The following is a 21868-nucleotide window of genomic DNA, read 5'->3' on the forward strand; positions in this document are numbered from 1 at the left end:
TGTCTACATATTAATACATACTTATTTTTTTGGCTGCATTTTTTTCTTCTTTCTTTTCTTTTCTTTCTTTGATTCTTTGTTTTCTTTCTTTTTCTTTCTCTCTTTCAAAGTAAACTCTACCCCCAACGTGGAGCTCAAACTCACAACTCTAAAATCAAGAATCACAGGCTCTACTGACTGAGCCTTGGCTACACTATTTCAACACGAGTTATAGAAATCTTACCCGTAGAGGCACCTGGTTGGCTCAGTAGGGTAAGCATCTGCCTTCAGCTCAGGTCATGATCTCAGGGTCCTGGGATCGAGCTCCACATCACTGCTCGGCAGGGAATCTGCTTCTCCTTCTCCCTCTGCCCCTCCCCCACTTCATGCTCTCTATTTTGCTTTCTTTCTCTCAAATAAATAAAAATCTCTAGAAACAAAAAAGAAATCTTACCCCTAAATAATACTTTTTTTAAGTAGGCTTCACGCCCAACGTGGGGCTTGAACTCACGACCCTGAGGTGAGAGTTGCATGCTCTACCAGCTGTGCCAGCCAGGTGCTCCATCCCCTAAATACTTTAGCATGCATCTCCTTGGAATAAAGACATTCTTCTATAGAGCTACAATACCATTATCATATGATAATTCCCTAATATCTAATACACTTGTTAAATCCAAATGGTTTTACAAGTCCCCAAAATATCATCTATAGTTGATGCTTTTGAACCACAACCCAATAAATATTTATGCATTATACTTGTTTTTCATGTGTTCTTTAGTTTCAACCTGGAAGGAAAAAATGTTTATATTTTCCAAAAATATTTAATACAATTCATTGTCAAATGAGAGATCTTCCTCTACGTTTGTCTACACAAACTCCTGGAGAACAGACCCAAGAGAAGAACCTACCTGGGGGGCTAAGAAGCAGAAGAACCTCCGTGTGCTCCATAGCCTGCAGGAAGTCACTCAGTTCTGTGACCGTACAACCTTTCTCACCCATCAGCTTCAGTAAACATAAGCTTGGACTTCCTTCAGGCTCCAAGACCTTAAGAGAACACTGCTCCAAGTCCAGACAACTGCAAACAACAGATTTAATTCAAGTCAACAGGATTCTCCAACATGATATGCCTGCTACATGTCTGGTATGAACTTCTGTAGGGATAAACTGTAAGTCACCGGTGCAGTTATTTACGTTATGAATGCTCCTGTCCTTTCCTTCTTCTGCCATCATAGAGGATTCCTCTTTATGCCCTTCTCCAACTCAGCTCCTGTGACTACTAAATTAGAAAATGAGAGAAATCTTGAAACAGGATAGAAGTTTGGCTCTGATGTCAATAAAAATTTTTATCTAATTTGGGAATACTGATTAGAAAGACCAGATACCTTTCTCTACTCATTCTTCTGCCTTTATAAAGTATAATATGACCCAAGAAAGAGGCATTTTGAAAAATGAAAAAACTTAATATACAGTATTTTGTATTAGCAAAGTAGTGTGCTTACATATATATTCAATATGATTAAAGATAAGGAACAGTGTTTGTTCTGCATGATATCATTTTTATTAGTAAGAATATATATTTGCTCTTATATGTACAGAGTTAACTTTGACAAGATAGCCAAGAAGCCAGTAGTAGTAATTCTCCTACAGAGGAGAGCCAGGGCAGCTGGAGGATTCACTTTTTACTATAAACTCTTGTGTACTGTCAAATTTTTCTTACTATGTGTCCTCATTTTTTTCAACAGTTTTTAAGACTAGCAGTACTACTAACATTCAAAGTACTTCTAAGCATCTAGAAATACCTTAATACAGGGGCAAGACAAAATCTGGTCTGTGGGTCAAACCCACCCAGCCACCTGATCTTGTAAACACAGCCTCACTCGTTCACATACATATTTACAGTGGTGGATGGCTGCTTTCCGTTGTAACAGCAGAGGTGAGCAGTTGGTCCACAAAGCTGAAACACATGGACTATTTAGCTCTTTGTAGAAAAAGTTTGCTGACCTCTGTCCCAAAGAACCTACTCTCTGTCTCACTGTCCTTTTGTTAAAACTATTCTTTTAACTATCACTAATTTTTATTTTATTAATTTTTATTTAAATTTAATCTGAGCTAACACATAGTACATCATTAGTTTCAGATGTGGTTTTCAATAATTCATCAGTTGCGTATAATACCCAGTGTTCATCACATCACGTACTACCACTATTTAACATACATATACCATTTCCTTTTCAATGTCATTGTGTTCAGTAGGCATATACAAGGTTAGAAAGCCAGGTTAAGGTCAGACAACAGAAAGTCATAAATAACAGGACAAGAAGTATGGACTTCAACCATTTCATAGGAAGAGAAAGCGTAAGTATGAAACATTCAAGAGAAGAAAAACAAGAAAGTTAAACCAAACAATCAAAACAACAAAAAAAACCCCCAAAATCTTCCCAAAGAGACATAACCAACAACAAAGGCCAAAGCCTTTAGATAATCTCCATGACATACTGCAGAATTCGTACCTCACACACCTTTGCAGCGACCTCTCCCTTTCCTGCCAATTTAAATTATAGTCCCAATATATAAACTGTAGAGTCTCTGTGGAGTTCACCCAGACCACACAAGTCCCCCAAACACACGTCAGAGTTGCCTCATGGTGCTTATCTTACATATTAAAGGTTGGCAAATTTCAGTAAAGTACCAGAGGGAAAATATTTTAGGTTTTATGGGCCATACAGTCTAGCGCATGTTTTTCTTTCCTGGCTTTTGTTTTGTCTTACAATTTTTTAAATATAAAAATCAATCTTAGCTCATAAACTGCAAAAACAGGCAGTAGCCCAAATCTGGCTCAGGGACTGTTGTTTGCAGACCTCTGTTCTCTATGTCTCAATTAACACAATTTTGCTTTAAAACTGTGTGCTTTTCTTTCATAGGCATGTCTTCTCTACCTAACCAGATCGTAGTACTCCTAGAAAACAGAAACCCCATATTTTAAACCCCTCAATACCTAAAATCTGCCTTGCCCACATTCATTATTTGTATCTGAATGATTATGGAGTGAATTTCAATCATAATTAAAAAGGCTGGACGACTAGATGGAAGGAGTCAGATACAACAGTATCACAGCTGTGCCAGATGCATGGTGAGCAAGTTTTTGTATGACTTGGAATTTTTTTTTTGTTTAAGAGAGAGAGAGAGAGAGAGTGCGCACAGGTGCACAGGTGTGCCCATGCATGCAGGGGGTGGTAGGGTAGGGGGAGAGAGGGATAGAGAGAGAATTGTAAGTAAGTAGACTCCATGCCCAGTGTAGAACCCAACACAGGGCCCAATCTCATGACCCTGAGATCAAGAGCTGAGTCAAAATCAAGAGTTGGACATTTAACCAACTGAGCCACCCAGGTACTCCTGAATATTCTTAATCCACATTCATTTTGATCAGTTTTATTAAAAGGCTACCATAGCATTTATATTAATGGTCACTCAAAGTTTTAAATTCTGTGGTGAAGTTGGTAATCTCATAACTTTAGGAAAAAAATGTATTCAACCAAAATAATTTCAATCCCAGATCATCTATCTCATAGGATTATTAGAATTAAATTAGATAATCCATGCTAGAAGTACTTAGAACAGTGACTGGCAAAAAACGAGCATTCAATAAAAGGGAGTTCTTGGGGGATCCCTGGTGGCTCAGTGGTTTGGTGCCTGCCTTCGGCCAAGAGCGTGACCCTGGAATCCCGGGATCAAGTCCCGCATCGGGCTCCCTGCATGGAGCCTGCTTCTCCCTCTGCCTGTGTTTCTGCCTCTCTCTCTCTCTCATGAATAAATAAATAAAATCTTAAAAAAAAAAGGGAGTTCTTATTATGCAGTAGAAATATGAGATATTAAAAGAACATTAATTTCCTAATTATGCTGATTTCTGAAACTGTTTTAGGTTTTCCTTAAAACTGTTTTTAAGTAGTTACTAGTTTGGTAATCCCGATCATGTTGTTCAAGGCCTCTTGTCTCTAAATTCACTAGGTTTTCCTTTCTAAGTGTCTCAGATTTATGTGTATATTCAATACCCTATTTTTGTTAAATGTGACTCATCATTACATAGGTCAACTGTTCCCAAAATCTGGACTGTAGACTAGTGGCAGCATAATCTGAAGTCCACGGTAAAATGATAAAAATAAGGACTATAATGACCGCCTTTTACTTCAAGATGGTCTTTCCTATATTTTTAAAGTGTCCTTTCTTTTATGGAATAATGGTGACTATGATGACAGCAACAATGAAAGCTGGGGATGGATGCCTGCTGGTCCTCTATTCCGTAAAATTTCCTTTCATTAGTTCCTGTAACACCCAGGTCAAGAAACCAGTATTAGAGACAATAGAAGGATTACTATTCTTTTAAATAATTAGAATTAAGATCTATAAAAACAAGGATGCTGTATGATATATATATATATATATATATTTTATGATTCAGAAAGGTAGTCAGAATCTGGTACATAAAATTCAGAAGCCATCTCATCAAATGCAGCCAAGTGATGCTTTGATGTTTATACTGATACAGAAGAAAGAGAAAAACAGTTTGACTTCTTTCTTCCAAATGAAGAAAGAGGCCAAGCTGAAGTAGACAAAAATTTCCAATACAAGAGGCACGGGAGAAAAACAAGATTCTGTATCTCCTTTCCTTTTTTACTGACTTTCCGCACGGGCCCTGGCTTTCAGCTAAGATGATGCCTCTACATACCCAGACCGTTTCTTTCCTTTTTTAGTTACATTCCTGTAAGACTATACTTTGAAGTGGTTTCTATCAGCCCTAATTTGGAATTTCTCATTTAAGTTGAAAGACTATTACCGAAACAAACGGGTTTTGCTTTTAAGAAAAAGTTATTTATCTTCACTATAAAAAAATATATACCCAAATAAAACACATCATGCATCCCTTAGGGTACAAATCATGACCCCGCTTTCAGGTTCTTTTGCTTCTCTTCTTGGAACATTTACTCTTTGAAATCTCTATTCATTAACTCAGCAACTACTCATTAGTCATCTAAAATAGGCCAACCATTTTTTCTAGGTTCTTTAGGATACTGTAGCAAACAAGACAAAATTCTCTATCAGCCTGGATTTTACTACTACATATATATATACACACACACATGCACTGGCAGGCAAAGAGAGAGGTGTGTGTGTGTGTCCATCCAATGGTCATAAGTGCTCTGGAGCAAAAAAAGGCAAAGCAGGGGAATAAGTAATGCTGGAGTGGACGTACTGGGTGTTTTTAAATAATGTGATCACTTAAGACCTCATTGAAGGAGGTGACTTGTGAGCAAACACTTGAAGGGGTAAAGGAGGGAGTCAGTTCACCTGTGGAGACTATCTCAGATGGAGGAAACAGCAAGTACAAAGACCCTCCCGTGTTCAAGTCAAAAGCGAGAAAGCAAGTGTGCAGAGAGCAAAGAAAGGAAGACAACAGCGTCCAAGAGATAGGTGGTTAGCTAACTGGTGTTTTTATCCTGAAACAGAAAAGCAGTTAAGGGGTTTTGAGCAGAAGAAGGGGAAGACTCGACTGAACCTTTTAAAAGTAGTAATAATTCTCACTGCCATGCTGAGAACAGCCTGGGGGCAGGGGCAAAGTGGGAGAAGGCAGGCGGCTCCTGGAATGATCCAGGTGAGAGAGGCTGGACTCCGGATGCACAGGAGGTACAGCAGACGAGGGTCGCTGATAACACGGATGTGCTGTGTAAAAGCAGAGTCGGGGCTGATGGTGAAGTTTTGGGCCTGAGCGATCGGAGGGGTGCAGTCGCTATTTCCCGAGATAAAGAAAACTGCATGAGAAAGAGGGCTGTGGAGGAAGATGTGCTAAGTTTTGGAGGTGATACGCTTAACGAATCCAGGGGGTTCAAAGCAAAGATAGGAACCGAGTAATCCACCCTGAGACTTAAGGATACACCAAGAAGGGGACTGGGTGAGGACGTGTAGGTGGAGACACAAGGCCTGAACCCTACAGCACTCCAAATTTCTGACACTGAAGAGACAGGAGAAATTTGTTTCAGCTTTTCACAGGTTCTCATGCTTATAACTGTGTGAGGGCAGAAATCTGCAGCTGAAGACGCCTTCTGTGCAGCAGGTGCGCTGTGATGGGTCTCCTTGGCCCGCATCCCACAGCCCCCTTCCAAGCTCTCTGCATGGAGTCCAGGCAGCAGGAGAGCCTCCTGAAAGTTCTGGCACCTCCCGGGCTCCGAGGTCCCACACCAGCACACAGTTTACGTAGCTTGGCCAAGACACTCGGAACCTGCATCTAGCTGCACTGACAGCAAAGGCTGTTCAGTAGCAGGGTGGTTAGGAGTGGAATTAGGGCTGAGGTTGTAATTAGGGCATTTCCGTGTGCACACGGTCGTGGGAAACTAAAGCGTAAACCTGGATGGACTCTGAGTCACCCAGAATCATATGAAGACATTTATTCCTAATCCGTGAGAGACCGTTCAGGATGGGCTCTTGTGGTTGATTCAGTAAATTCTCATCTATTTGAGGAAACATGTATAGAGTCAGAAAAAAAGTGGAAAGAAACAACAGGCAACCTGTGAAGACCTTAGGGAAAAAGTCCACATCCTTATGGGAACTGTGGTCCACTTGGACCGTCACACTTTAATTCCTTGATCTCACACTAGAGAAAAATATCTTTGGGATTTTCTGCTATCATAGATGCTCTTCTAGCACCAGTATGAAATTACTCTGAAATAGCTTTTTTTTTGGTTTTACATAGAGAAAGCGTCCCCAGCTTACCTTGCTCCTCAGATGTCACTCTCCAGCCCCTTAGTTTCCTTCTGTTATGCCAACTTAATTCTGATTTTGTTAAGTATATGACTTTAATGTTCTCCTATTTCCCAGCCTGCAGGGGTGCCCCCACTCCCACCATCACTCACCTATTCTGAACTAATCTTCACCAACCTGGAAGTCTGGTGAAATCCCATCTATTTCTTTCTTTCTTTCTTTTCCCTATCCGTTTCTTTTCAGACCTCCCACCCTGGAATTTGCCGGGTTCTAGGAATATATGCACTTTGTTGCCTGTCACCCCTTGCGAGGCTGCTGCCCTTCTCTCCATTCTACCTTCATCAGAGATGTGGCCTCAGACTTTTCTATTAGTTTGCCAAACGAACCATTCTGTAGCCTTTGGGAAAACCCAACTGGAGGCTTGGGGAGGAACACTGAGTGTGTGATGTCAGGTATCCATCACTTTCTGATTCCATCAGCCAAGCTTCTTCAGCCGCAGGGCCTTCCTTTCTTTTCTTTCCTCCACTGCCAAATTAGGAGTCCTCATTCCCAGGCCCTCCTCAGCAGAGTCCAGAGCCTTCTCTAACTAGCATACGAATCACAAACTAACCAATCCCAGATCTGATGATCTGATCTCCAAAGAAGAAAACACTTTTCTGTTGTTAAGTCTAGAAATTCAGAAACCTATGGACCTAATGTAATAGTATTTTGGATTTTTCTTTGCACAACCACCTCTCCCTAAAAGAAGCATGTTTTTTGTTTTCTTTTTTTTTCCCCCGGAAAAGAAAATTGTGCCATCTGTCCGCTCAACTTTGTGAGTTTACCACTTCTTAATTCCAACCTCACATGTGGCCAAAGAACCCTAAATCATCATGACCCCAGTTTAACCCCAAACTCTGAAACTCGAGGTTGTTGTGAGGGTTAAAGTAGATAACACATGGAGATGCTTAGTGCGTTAGTATACTCTAAGTGTTCAATAGATGATAACCTATTGTTATCATTACATCCCACACAGCGTTTTGGACATGTTATTTGTGAATGCCCCAGAAGAACAGTTCATTACTAGGTAGGCCCTTGTGAATAGGAATAAAATATTTGTCATCTTTTTATCCTCTGGAACTTCCAGCTCATAATAGGCCCTGAAAACAAACATAACTGTGAATGAATGACTCCCCTTTCCAAAGTATTTACTCCAAAGTGCCTAAGACAGGTTCCACGCATAGAACACAGAATCTTCACTGATGCCTCCTGTTCTCAAGGAGTTCATCAAAAGCGTAGAAATAATCACAGTACAAGCCAAGGTTTAGTCACATAAGGAGTTACAAGAACTTCTCAGGGATTCCCAGGCAGACCAAAATCCCAACAACGGTATAGAGGAGCGGTTCAAAGTGTGGTCTGGGCATCTCTCGTGCAGTTCCTGGGACCCTGGCACCGCAAGGTCAAAACGGTCTTTCACAGGAACACTGAGATGCTATTTACCGTTTTCATCTACCTTCGGAGGAAACGTACACTTTGGAGCATCCGGCGTCACAGGGCCCGGGATACAGCGCGGCCCACTGAAGGCAGCAACACGGAACAGGGACCCGACGTGCAAGGGACCTTCCCAACCTAAAGCAATGCCTCTTGTCTAACTACTTTTTGCCTGTTTTGGAAAAGCCTCTTTTTCCAAAAAAGAAGAACACGTCACTTCTGTGAACATGTAACGGATTACTCTTTTTTAAAAAGTCAGCATACCTAACGCTTCGTGTTCGGTGTCCACCCCGGGTATGCGGGCGGCAGCCGGAACGCGCGGGCAGCCCCCTCCGGGGTCCTCGGTACTTGCCGGGTGTAAACCAGCCCCGACACCCCACGGCGGCAGCTCCGGGCCCGGGAAGAGGCCAGCCGTGCTGCGTCCAGCCCCGTCCCTCGGGCCCGCGAGGAGGGGCCCCGGGAGGTCGGTCTGATGGAGGGAGGCGGCGAGTCCCAGGTTCGGCCTTTCCCCCCACGGCGTCTCCCGCGGGCCCTGCAGGCGACCCGGCCCGCCCGCCTCCCCGCCCCCGCCGCCCCCGCCGCCCCGCGCCCCGCCCTCACCTGAGCCGGAGGCGCCCCCGGCTCCCCGCCACCTCGGCCAGCCTCCTCCAGCCCCGGCCCTCGGGCGCTCGGTCCAGGCTCCCGCCGAGCCTCCGCAGCAGCGGCTCCGGAAGGCGGTTGAGGGTCGCGCCGCCCGGCGCGGGGAGCGGCGGCCCCGAGGGCGCGGCCGGGGGCGGCTGCGAGCCCGGGGGCGGCGGGGCCTGCGGGGCCTGCGGGGCCTGCGGCGCCTGCGGCGGGGCCTGCAGCAGCTCCCCGCACAGCGACCCCGCGAGCGCCGCGCCTCCCGCCGGCCGCATCGCCGGCCTCGGCTCCGCCGCGCCTTCCGCTCGCCCCCTCGCTCGCCCCGGCGCCGCGGAGGCAGGGGCGGAAGGACGAGCCCAGCCGCGCCGCACCGCTCTCCGAGGAGGAAGCTCCGCCGCCCGCCCGCCCCGCCGACACAGCTTTGCCGGGGCCGCCGGCCGCTGCGCCCCGCCCCGCCTGCTGCGCCGGGGGCGGGGGCCGGGATGGGGCGGGGCCTGGGATGGGGCGGGGCGGGGCCTGGGCGGGGCGGGGCCGCCCCCCTGTGCGCGCGGCTGCGGGAACCTGGTGCTGCGTCAAGGGGGCGTGGCCGGGGCGGGGCCTGGGCTGGGGCGGGGCCGGCCCCCCGCGCACGCGGCTGCGGGAACCTGGCGCGGCGCCGAGAGGGCGGGGCCTGGGGCGGGGCCACTCCCTGCCCGCTAGGCCGGGCGCTGCGCCGACGGGGCGGGGCCTGTGGCGGGGCGGGGCCTGGGCGGGGCCACTCCTTGCGCGCTAGGCCCGGGTGCAGCGCCGAGGGGGCGGGGCCTGGGCGGGGCTGAGACGCGCGGCTCCGGGGCGGGGAGGTGGGGTCGGGGCTGAGCGGGAAGGACCGGGTGGCTGCCGCCGGCGGAGGAGGCGGTGGAGGCTGCGCCCGGGCGGCTGGGCTCCGGCGAGGGCGCCCGCGGCGTCGGGGCTTCCCAGGCCGTGGGAGGAGGGTTGCCTCGCTCGGGGGACGCGGGGAGGGCGCCCGGCTCCCCAGCGCCGGCCCGGCCGCGCTCAGCTGACTCAGGGACTCGGTGCGGCCCGCGGCGCCACCCGCAGCGGCGTTGGGCAACCTCAGGGGAGGCTTCCTCGTTTAGGGTTTGATGTGTAGGCATTGCTAAGGGAAGTGGTTCCTAGACATCAGATACCTAATGGAAATTTGCTCGAAATCTGTGCCTACACTTTTTTTTTTTCTTAACTGGATGGCAGATCTTGCAAATGATTGTTTTTAGCAGGAATGGTCTGGTTTCCTCCGAGTCAGACTGCCCCCCCATTGAAGACTGTGGAGTAGCCTGGGGCAAAAGCAAGCAACTTATGAAATGCGACCACAGCCAGATTGCCCCCCTCCCCCCAATTTCTGGTGCCATTAGGTTTTTCATCACACAGGGCAGCAGGATTTCCTGTACCCAACTCTTGCAGCCTTCTGGCGAGGTAGTTGATCCCTGCAGTCTCCCATCACGTTAAGCACAAGCAATCGCTATACTTTTTTTCATCCGGTGTAAATGCAGAGTTCAGAGAATGCAACGGCCAAGTGCCTTTAGATCCGGAAAGATCTGCTGGATTCTAGTTTTATGACCTTGAATAAGTTACTTAACTCTCTGCCTCACCTGTTAAAATGGGACCGAAGACACAGTAGTGTGTATAAGCTTGTTACCAGAATTAAGGGAGCTGATGATGTACCTAAAGCACCTAACTCTGCTTGTCACATAGTAGGTGACAAATGCTAGTTTTTATCTTTACAAACGCAAAAGCTTGTTTCATACTCAGCTTGACTTGATAACCTTTCCCGAACACTTCTTGGTGCCTCCCTGTTTTGTTCTTAGTCATCGGACATATAGGACAATCTATTAGCTTGCATGGGCCAGTTATGGAAATCAAGTCTTTTAGTTTTTACTGGTCTAGTCTTTATTAGTCAACTAGTCTTTTAAAATTGGGATTCAACCGGCTTCTTTTCTCTAAGTCTGCTATGTGCTCAACGTTGCTTATGCAGCTTTTCAAATGTGCCTGGGGGTCAAATGCACATCTATCTTATTCGGCACATCTATCTTATTCACCCTGGGAATCCTTCCTAATTTGATCAGGTGCTTCTTTATCCAACATAGCTCAGCTAGATACTGACAGTGTCCATCCCCTCCCATGTCCTCCTCACCCACTCTTCTCCTGCCAGCAGGACTGCCTCCCACATTTCATTCTACTCTGGGTCCTGTTTTCCACCTTGAAATTTTGTTTTATTTTATTTTATTATTTTTTAAAGATTTTATTTATTTATTCATGAGAGAGAGAGAGAGAGAGAGAGGCAGAGACACGGGCAGAGGGAAGCAGGCTCCATGTAGGGAGCCCGACGTAGGACTCGATCCTGGGTCTCCAGGAGCACGCCCTGGGCTGAAGGCCACACTAAACCACTGAGCCACCCAGGCTGCCCCCGTTTTATTTTTTTAAGTAGGCTCTAACCCCCGACGTGAGGCTTGAACTCACAACCTCGAGATCAAGAATGCCATGGTCTACTGACTGAGCCAGCCCGGTGCCTCCTACCTACCTTGCAGTTTTATAATCTATTCAGTCACCCCACCCACCACCCTCCAACCTCTGCCATGGACTGACATTACATCTTACGATTGGTCTTTTTCTCCTCTTAATCAAATATTAACATTTTTATTATGTAATTTCACCCCCTGTGGTTCTCTTAAGGGGCATGATGGTTTAATAGGGAAAATTATGACCTTTAGAATTAGCCCTGAATTTGAATGTTGATGCTGCCACTTATTAGAGACATGACTTTAGGCAAGTTACTTTAACCTCTCAGCTTCAATTTCTACGTCTGTAAAAAGCAGAAGATAATAGTACCTGCTTCAAATGACGTTGTGAGGATGAAATGAGAAAAAATAATGTATACATATAAAAAGTGTCTCGGAGAAGTAGATGCAGGGTATATTAGTACTCTCAAAACTGCCACATTAATTTTGGGAACAAAGTAATAAGCAGTAATTCCGCTTCCTTTCCTATGCTAACCATTGCAATCATACGCAGATAGGAGTAAAATGGAGAGTGGAGATCTGGCTTTTAAATGCACCTTCAAAGTTCATGCATATCTTTAGATGATATGCTTGGGAGCTCTTCCTCATTTGTTAAAAGTGACATAGATCATTGTGAATCCAGACAATCTGCAAGAAGCTTGTGGTTTCTTTCTATGGAAATCCGTTGATGTAATCTTCAAAATACAAATCTGGAAACTGACTCACAAGTTTCTTTTCCTTTACAGAATTTGACTTTAGATGGTACTCTAACTAAAAATGCCAGGACAACATGTTATTTCATATCTGGACAGGTTTTCAAAGGCCGCGTGGGTGCAGGAGGAAACCTGCAAGTCCTGGACTGGTGTACAATGGAGGGGGAGGATGCAGGAGTCCTGTAACTTACATGGCACCCCTGTCTTTCACCCTCATTCCATAACCAGTACCCTTCATGTCCTCTGGCTCCGCTCTGTGTTGAGGCCACTCAGTGTACCCTCAGAAACAAGGCTCTCCACACCCACTGCAGTCCCTTCTTGCTGCCATCTCCCAAAGAATTAGGGGCACTTTCCCATTTGGATTTCAACTTTGGAATAGTAACTGTCATAATAATTTTCCATCATAATGAATCATCCATACCAAAGACTACAATTACTTGTCTAAATTCATTCATTCATTCATTCATTTATTCACTCATTCATTCGATCATTAACAAATATTTACTGATGCCTACCTTGTGCCAGGCTCTGTGCCAACTACTGTTAAAGGATAGTTTTTATTAAGGCTTTTTTGGGGGAGGGGGCAATTTTAGATTCACAGCAAAGTTGAGGGGAAGATACAGAGATTTCCCATATACCCTCTGCTTCTACACATGCACAACCTCTCCCATTATCAATATCCTGCAGCAGAGTGGTACACGTGTTATAACTGATGAACGTCCACTGACACATAACCACCCTAAGTCCATAGTTTACATTAGGGTTCACTCTTGGTGTTGTGCATTCTGTGGATTCAGACAAATGTATAATAACATGTATCCACCATTATGGTAGTATACCAGTGGTATTTTCACTGCCCTAAAGATCTGTGCCCCACCTATTCATCCCTTTACCCTTGAACTCTCATGAGACTATCAATGGATAGTTTAGCAGTGCTTTATGACATGGAAGACCTTCATGTGCAATACAATCACGTCGTTATCTCCATTTTTCCTTCAGAGTCAAGAAAACACATCTGAGTGCTAGTATGATGATAGAAATAATTTTAGGTATCATGATAAATACGGCACTCTGATAGGAAAAGCCTTGAAGTCTTATTTATTATCTACAAAGCAAATCATTCAGAAACTCTGATACTTAAATGATCATTACTAACAAATCACTGGGGACCCTTTTCAGCTCAAGGTAGGAATTGCAATTGAGGTGCTATTTCTCATGGCCATGAGATGCTTTGTTGGGGTATTCAAGAGTACTATTAACCTACCCAGTAGTCTTTTGACTTTGTGACAAAAACAATTTCATTGGGCTACAATGTAATTAATGAAGGAAGTCAAGCAGTAATACTCACCAACTACTAATCAGTATTCTCTTAGGATGTAGGAGGAACACCTGTGTTCTTCATCTTTGGCTATCCTTAAGAATCATGGGGCACCTGGGTGGCTCAGTCGGTTGGGCACCTGACTCTTGATTTCAGCTCAGGTCATGATCTCAGGGTCCTGGGATTGAGCCCCACATCAGATTCCAAGCTCAGGTTGGGAGTGTGCTGGAGATTCTCTCCCTCTCTCTCTGCCCCTTCTCTGCTCTCATGCTCTCTCTCTCTGAAATAAATAAATCTTTTAAAAAAATATTTTATTTATTTATTCCTCAGAGACACAGAGAGAGAGGCAGAGACACAGGCAGAGGGAGAAGCAAGCTCCATGCAGGGAGCCGGACATGGGACTCGATCCCAGGACCCCAGGATCACACCCTGAGCCAAAGGCAGATGCTCAACCACTGAGCCACCCAGGTTCCCTCAAATAACTAAATCTTAAAAAAAAAAAAAAAAAAGAATCACATAAGGGCAAGGCAATTCATCAAAGAGCTAAAGTGCACTTTGGCAGCACATATACTAAAATAGCAATGATACAGAGATAATTAATATAGCCCCTGAGCAAGGATGATAGCAAATTTGTGGAGCATCCCATATATATATTTTTTGTATCTGTATGAGATGATGGATGTTAACTAAACTGTTGTGATAATCATTTCATGATATATGTAAGTCAGATCATTATGCTGCTCATCAATTATATCTCAATGAAACAGGAAAAAAATTAGACATAGAATTACCATATGATCCAGCAGCCTCACTTCCGGGTATATAGCCAAAAGAATCGAAAGCAGGCACTCAAACAGCTCCTTGTATACCAATATTCACAACCTCATTATTCACAGCAGCCAAAAGGTAGACAGCCCAATGTCCATTAACAAATGATAAAAAAATGTGGCATGTCCAAGCGAGGCAGTATTACTCAGCCTTAAAAAGGAAGGAAATGCTGATGCGTGTTTACAACATAGATGAACCTAGAAAGCATTATGCTAAGTGAAATAAACCAGTCACAAAAGGATAAATGCTGCATGATTCCAATTATATGAGGTACCTAAAAAAGACAAATTCATAAAGACAGAAGGTGGAATAGAGGTTACCAGGGCTGGGGTTGGGGGGGGAGAGGAATGGGGAGTTATTGTTGAATGGATACACCTTTTGCTTGGGATAATGAAAAAGCTCTGGAAATGGATAGAGCACAACATTGTGAATGTACTTAATGCCACTAAATGTACAAAAAAAACTAAGCATACAAAATTGTATGCTTAAAAATGGCAAAAATGGTAAATTCTATGTTACAAATAGTTTACCACATATACAAAAAGAATCACCCAAGAAACCTTCAAAACATACTGATACCTGGGCTCTAGTCCTCAGAGATGCTAAATTTAATTGGTCTCAGGTTAGGCAGCAGTAGCTTTTGATGTATCCCTCAGGGTATTCTAACGCAGACAGGAGGAAGACGGGATGCTTAATCTCCAGGGCGGTGAGGCTCAGCCTTGACTACACATTAGAACCATTTGGGGAGTTTTAAAATACAGTGGAGTCTGTGATTACACCCAGGATTCTTATTTAATTGGCTTGGGGTTCCTGCCTGATCACCGAGATTTTTTCTGAATTCCCTATCTGATTCTAGTAGGCAACCTAAGGGGAGAACCTTTGCTCTGGAAACACCCCAGGATCTCTGCCTTTCATTCCACTTTGGGAGAACAAGTATTTCTCTATGCTAATGATGAAATCAGGGGCAGAGTCCAAAGGCCACTTGATTCCTTCTTTTTCCCTCCACAGAGTCAGAATGCTAAAAATGGGAGAAGCAAAGACCAGTGGAGGGCCCAGGAGAAAAGGGTGAAGATCCATCTATTAGGCTCACTCTTAAGAGAAAGGCTCTTTCTTGTAGGCACCTAGCTCTTAACAGCTTCTAACATGGGCAGTGCTCCCCACTTCCTGCCTTTGAATTCCTCTCCGTCCCCAGGAGGGGCTCAGAGCTGACCTGCTCAGCCAAGGCCCCAAAAAGCCAGGGCTGCTAAGAGTATCTCAATCAAGGGGCTATATTGCTGGTGCATGAAAAACTGGCCAGCTTATCTTAAAAGAATATCGAGATGGTAGACATACACCATCCTCTGTGTGATCCTGACTTACCTTCAGCCAGTCTTTTGTCACTTATGTCTTCCGTGGCATTTGTTTTTTCTGTTCTTCTATATAAATAATGGTTCATTTTACTTATTAGGTCCCATGATATCCTGCTATCTTGTTTAGGAATGCCTTAGTCCACCCCTACTTCCTTGGAACCAAGGCCAACTAGGCCAGGGGTGGAGCAGGGATTTAGTCATGCAGCTCAAAGGCAATGTGGGATTGCCAAAGGCAAGGTGGCCCCTAAAGATAAGAAGTATGGAGAGGGCAGAGGAGGCCAGTTCTGCTCTATGCCTTGAGGTAAAGTAGTGGTTCCCCATTAGTCTGTGTCATTTCATCAAGGTAAAATCCCACCATAAGGGTTTTGGCTGGTCACTTGCCCAGTGGTGGTAAGTGCCTTTAATGTCTCCTATAGACATTCCCCTCTTCCATATATATGGCCCTTGGGAACCAACCCAACACTGGAAAGGGGTCTTGGGGTGCCAGATCCTGGCAATCTCTGCAGACACAGTGAACAAGGGACAAAAAATATAAAGCAGAACCCATGTTTTCCAGGAACCTATGATCTTGTTAAGGAGATAAGTTATATAAACATGAAAAAATGGCAAAGGAAGGTGTTGAACTTGAGGATTTCCACATTTTTAGTGCATTGTAGCTCATTAGTTTTCCAGAGACTTATCAAAGGCCTAGCAATGGTCCAGGAGCAAAGAGAAATAAACTTCTGGAATTAGGAATGGTGGGCCCAGAGAGTTAAAGGAATCTGAGCGATGAAGGCATGATTATTTCCTGGATGATAATGGTATCATTTATATATATATTTTAAATGTGACAACTGTGACTATTCCCAGTTAATGAAATTAACCTTTGCATGTGAACACACCCAGGTAGAAAGGTGGTTAAATACATTTGTGCTGGCTCTACTCCGTGCCTCCAAAGGTGACCTGTCCTGTTTTCTGGGGTGACTGATGGAGGACCTTCGCAGACTGTCACAAGATGTTAGTGATCCATTCAAAGCTCCTGATTGCTCGGACTGTCCCTTCTGGATCTGGGAATCCCTTGGCGTGCTACCTTGAAGACGCATTTGGTGGCTCAGATTAGGGGAGGGGACTAGACATGAAGTCCCCTTTAATCCTAAACTTCTGCATAGAAAGGCATAAGGTCCCAGAGGGAGGAGACCATGTGATCAAAGACCAGCCAAGGTCTTATCAGGGTAACTGCAGCTGCTCCAGGATTGAGTTAAGCAAATTAACATGTAAATACAATTTATTTGTGTGGGGCAGAGGGGCAATATTTAAATGACTGACAGGTCAAGTGGTACCATATTAGTTATTTGCTAAAGTTAGATGTTGTGAACAGCACGGCTATTTCAGGAGGGTAGGCAGACAGAGCATTACATTAAAATGCAAGTAATATTTATTTGTTACAAGAAAGGGGAGGAGAAGTACATATTTAGTTGACCAATAGCTTAAATTATATTTAAGGTCTTTAAATATTAGTCCCATGCTAAGCCTTATATGCTAATTATTAACTTGTTCCGTAAAGCCACGTCAGTGAAGACTTTTTTTTGAACCCCCCCCCCCTTTTTTTGTGGGAGGCTAGCTGACATTGTGAGTAAAAGGGCATTTAGTTAAATATTCAGTAATATAAATTTTTCAAAAGTGACCGGAATGAATTTTATTTAATGGGGTTTTGCCGTGTATAGATCAGAGCTCTTAAGCTTCTGGGAATTTTTATGGCATCTTAATATAGGTAAGCAATAATTATTTCATGGTAATGAGAATAACTTGAATAAGAACACATGTAGTCAGAATTCAACACATGTTGAACCCTGTAAGCTCAGAATGTCAGTCCTAAAGAGCACTCTGGCCGACTTAGCCAACACCTTTAATTTCAGATGAGAGCCCTGTGGCCTAGAGAGGTTTGCTGCCCCCTTCTTGAACCCCTACATAGTAGTTCTCAAAGTGTGGCCCTTGGACCAACAGCAGCAGCTTTTTAGAGATGCAAATTCTCAGGCCCCACCCCAAACCTACTTCATAAAAACTCTGGGATGGGACCCACAGTATGTAGTTTACCAGCCTTCCAGCTGATTCTGATCCACCTGAATGTTTAAGAACTACTCCCCCACATCTTGGCTTTAAAATATCTTGAGGCAGTCAGTTCCCTTAGATCTCTCTCAGCCACATAGAGAATTACTTCCTGTTTTATGTCTAAATTTATCTCCCTGAAGTTTTGAAGGGCGTGTCACACAGTCTTCACAAGTGTAGAGATACTTCTCTTAAGTTCTTTTATGGGCAACAGTGCAGGATGGGTCTCAGCAGAAGGGGAACCAAGCTTAGAGGGGAGATGAAGATAGCTGGCAGTGGGCAGAGAGTAGGGAAACAAGACCTGACCTTCCACCCCTTCCCCATTACCATTATTTGATAATTTGGTAATCCAAGATCAACTCCGAAGAGGAGCATGGTACAGTTTAGTTGGGGGTCTGAGTTCTTTCTTTCTTTCTTTCTTTCTTTCTTTCTTTCTTTCTTTCTTTTCTTTTCTTTCTTTTCTTTCCATTAATCTATCTGAGAAAGAAAGAGTGCATGAACAGAGGGGAAGGAAGAGGGAAAGGGAGAAGTGGGGTCCTCGCTGACCAGGGAGCCCCATGTGGGGCTTGATCCCAAGACTTTGAGATCATGACCCAAGCTGAAGGCAGACGACCAACTTACGGAGCCACCCACCCAGGTGCTCCGAGGGTCTGAGGTTCCTAAGACAACATGGAATCAAGGGAATACAGAGTGGGGGGAAAACTTGGGAGCTACACAGTAGAAAAGATGAGAATCTAGAATATTAGCCAATATTGTTCCAGAAACTCTGATTAAAAGCAAAATAGAATCAAGAAGGATCCAGCCCTCTGGGACTTGAGCATTGTTGACAAGCTAAAAAAAAAAAAAAAAAAAGGCTCCAGATGGACTGGCTGTGATTCATGGAAGGATTCTACTGTTCCCCACTCACTCCTGCCAACTGAGTTAGCAGAGAAATCCAGGGATTCAGGATGCCCAAGAAATTGAATGGGATTCAGAATGCCAAGGGAGCCACGTGAAGCCACTGTTTCTGAGGTATTCACAATGCTGTTTGGAAGGATGGCACAGTGGGTGGTTACTGTTTTGTCTGCCTAGAATAGCACTCCTGTCTCAGAAATACTGCTTCTCAGTGTGGGGTTCAGTAGGAGCCTCCAGTCTCTTACCAATATGTTTCTTTAACTCAGTGATTCGCTGGAGGTAGGCATGTTGTTCCCCAAACTTGGCCTGTGCTGGGAATTTCTGACCTTCAACCAAATGGAGAGGGTCTCAGACTGTGTCAGGTGGCAAAACTGGGAGGTACAAATCGAGCTGTTTGGTGGTCATGTCCCCACCATCTGTGTGGAGGAAGCCAGAAGGCGGTGGGGAAAAGTGACTGGTACACTGAGAAAGAGAAACGAGAGGTGGAGAAAAGACTGGTGCTGATCCAGTGCCTGGTTGTAATCCTCCCTGAGCCTGGCTCACATCTACCTTTTCTGCAGTTCAGTTGGGTAAGCCAACAAATTCCCTTTTTTGTTACTAGGAGGGGAGGGGGGGAAAGTTTCTTCTACCCTCCTCCATTCAGTACCTGGGGCCTGCAAATTATACCAATAAAAGACAGATGAACAGGAGAAAAGGTTTATTTTGTACGCACAAGAGAACCATCAAAGGAAGCAACTGGCTTCTTAAATTATTAGAGTTAAGGGATTAAATACTGGGACCCTGGGTCACTCAGCAATTGAGCGTCTGCCTTCCACTCAGTATGTGATCCCAGGATCTGAGGATCCTAGTCCCTCATCAGGCTCCCTGGGAGCCTGCTTCTCCCTCTGCCTATGTCTCTGCCTCTCTTTCTCTCTGTGTCTCTCATGAATAAATAAATAAATCTTTAAAAAAAGCAACAACAACCCTAATCTAGTAGAAAAAAGGAAGGGGGGAAGAAAAGGCTTCTTAGGTGAAGAACAAATAGGTTTCTTATTTTTTCAACCTTTTTAAAATTTACAGTAGCAACAATATGAAAATGGGAGAAAATGTTAGCATCAAAAATGTTAAAGGAAGTCACTTTTAGAAAAGATCTGTAACTTTGCAAATAGGTTTCTTTAGTAAAGGCAGATGGGGGGACACCTGAGGGGCTCAGCGGTTGAGTGTCTGCCTTTTGCTTGGGGTGTGATCCAGGATCCGGGATCGAGTCCGGATCAGGGAGCCTGCTTCTCCCTCTGCTTGTGTCTCTGCCTCTCTCTGTCTGTGTCTCTCATTAATAAATAAATAAATAAATATATATAAAAATATATATATATATATATTTGGTTTTTTTAAAAGGAAAGGCAGATGGGTTTTAGGAAAAAAGTAGAGAATAAGAAGATTTATGATAATGTCTAGATAGGTGTGAGTGGTCTTTCCATCTTCAGGGTAATAAGACTGCCCTGGAGAAGGGATTTGGGGGAGGTTTTATTCATGTTTTTCCTTCCACTGTAGATTAGCCCTGAAGAAGAATTTGTGGCAGTCTTATTTCCCAGAAGTTGCTCCTTTTAATCACATAAGGGAAACTCCCAGAGCTGACCCCACTGTCATCTGCTGAGTCTCAAAAGTGTCTTCAGCTTAAAAATAACCTTTACACCAAAGTGGCATATGTTGGTGTGGAATATTCTCAACCCCTTCACTGTCGAAGCCTACTTGTCTCTAGGTACTATGTCTCACTTTGCATCGTCTTCTGCCCATGCTTTAACAAAACACCTTGTAAAGTTTTAAATTGTTTTACTTTTTCTTTTTTAAAAACAGATTTTTAATTAATTGATTAATTAATCTGAGAAAGAGAGCATGTGTGTAGAGGGATGGGCAGAGGGAGAGGGAGAGAGAATCCTAAGCAGATGCCCCCGCCATGACCCTAGATCATGACCTCTTAACTGACTGAGCCATGTAGGTGGCCCCCCCTTTTTTAAGATTTGTTTAAGAGCAAGAGAGAGAACATGAGAGAGTGGGAGAGGGGAAGAGAGAGAGGGAGAGAAATCTCCAAGTGGACTCCCCTCTGAACATGGAGCTAGATGTGGGGCTTGATGTCATGACCCCTCCTGAAACCAAGAGTTGGGTACTAAACCATTTAAGCCAGGCAGGCACCCCTATTTTACTGTATCCGCTAAGTGGATACATGATCAATTCATACTATTTTTAAACTTCATATTTTAGGAAGTTTTAGGTTTACAACAAAATTGAGAGGAAGATATCACAGATTTCCTGTATACCCCATGCCCTCACACATGCATGGCTTCTCCCATTATCAGCATCACTGACCAGAATGATGCATTTGTTAGAATTGATGAATCTACTTTGTCATATCATAAGTACCAAAAGTCCATAGTTTACCTTAAAATTCACTCTTGGGGGTGAACATTCTATGGGACTAGACAAATGCATCATGACATATATCCATTTTATAATACAGAGTATTTTCACTGCCCTTAAAAATCCTCTGTTCCATCTATTCATCAATCAGCAACTGCTGATTTTTTTTGTGTGTGTGTCTCCATGGTTTAGCCTTTTCTAGAATGTCATATCATTGGAATCATACAGTATGTGGTGTTTTCATATTGGCTTCTTTCACTTAGTAACATGCATTTAAGGTCCTTCCATGTCTTTTCATGGCTTGATAGCTCATTTCTTTTTAGTGCTGAATAATAATTTACTGTCTGGATGGGCCACAGTTTATTCATCCACTCACCTGTGGAAGACATCTTGCTTGTTTTCAAGTTTTGACAATGATGTTTAAGCTGCTGTAAACATCGATGTGCAGGTTTTCAGCTCCTCTGGGTAAACACCAAAGAGGGTGATTATGGGATTGTATGGTAGGAGTATGTTTAGTTTTGTAAGAAACCACCAAACTCTCCCCGTGGCTATACAATTTGATTGCTACCAGCAATGAGTGAGGATTCATTTACTATCACTGAGCCCACATGGAACCTTTGCACATTTTTTCATCTTGTGAGAACTGTGTGTTTAGAAAAATTTGCTTCTAGAAAATTTCTGCCAAAGAATTTTATCGCTGTGATTCACATCCACTTATTTGCACAATATTAACCAATTATGCTTTTCTTTTTCTGGATAGCATGTTACTATTCACTCTACGGATTGCTTATTATTCCATTTAGATGTTCGTACATTTTATGAAAGATTCCACTAAGGGTATCTCTGGAAGAAATTTGTGTGTGTGTATGTGTGTGTGTGTAAGTAGTATTGGCAGCTCAACAGCCTCTAGCCTGAGGTCCTTTGTAACATCAGTTT

At 44.2% G+C, this 21868-nt stretch overlaps 2 protein-coding genes and 1 non-coding gene across 7 annotated transcripts in view; 2 read left to right on the plus strand and 1 right to left on the minus strand.

Moving 5' to 3' along the window:
* The window catches only part of MALT1 (MALT1 paracaspase), a 60779-nt gene extending 51684 nt beyond the window's left edge, over positions 1-9095 (minus strand). The window contains exons 1-2 of the mRNA XM_038525473.1: positions 8800-9095; positions 888-1054 (exon numbers count right to left, since the gene is read on the minus strand). Of these exons, the coding sequence (XP_038381401.1) occupies positions 888-1054; positions 8800-9095 (463 nt within the window). The remainder of the gene's footprint in view (positions 1-887; positions 1055-8799) is intronic.
* Positions 9096-13930: 4835 nt separating this feature from the next.
* On the plus strand, positions 13931-14034 carry LOC119869880. The gene has a single exon (XR_005354873.1). It is a non-coding gene; the product is annotated as a U6 spliceosomal RNA (small nuclear RNA).
* Positions 14035-18961: 4927 nt separating this feature from the next.
* Positions 18962-21868, plus strand: part of ALPK2 (alpha kinase 2) — a 142390-nt gene continuing 139483 nt past the window's right edge. For 3 of the 5 annotated variants that reach the window (XM_038525899.1, XM_038525900.1, XM_038525895.1), the window contains exon 1: positions 18963-19107. The gene's annotated coding sequence lies outside the window, so the exon portion shown is untranslated. Of the gene's footprint in view, positions 19108-21868 lie in introns of all 5 variants that reach the window. The other 2 variants (XM_038525904.1, XM_038525896.1) reach the window with 2 other exon arrangements.

The sequence above is a fragment of the Canis lupus genome, chromosome 1 (genome assembly GCF_011100685.1).
Source record: "Canis lupus familiaris isolate Mischka breed German Shepherd chromosome 1, alternate assembly UU_Cfam_GSD_1.0, whole genome shotgun sequence".
NCBI classification, from domain to species: Eukaryota; Metazoa; Chordata; class Mammalia; order Carnivora; family Canidae; genus Canis; species Canis lupus.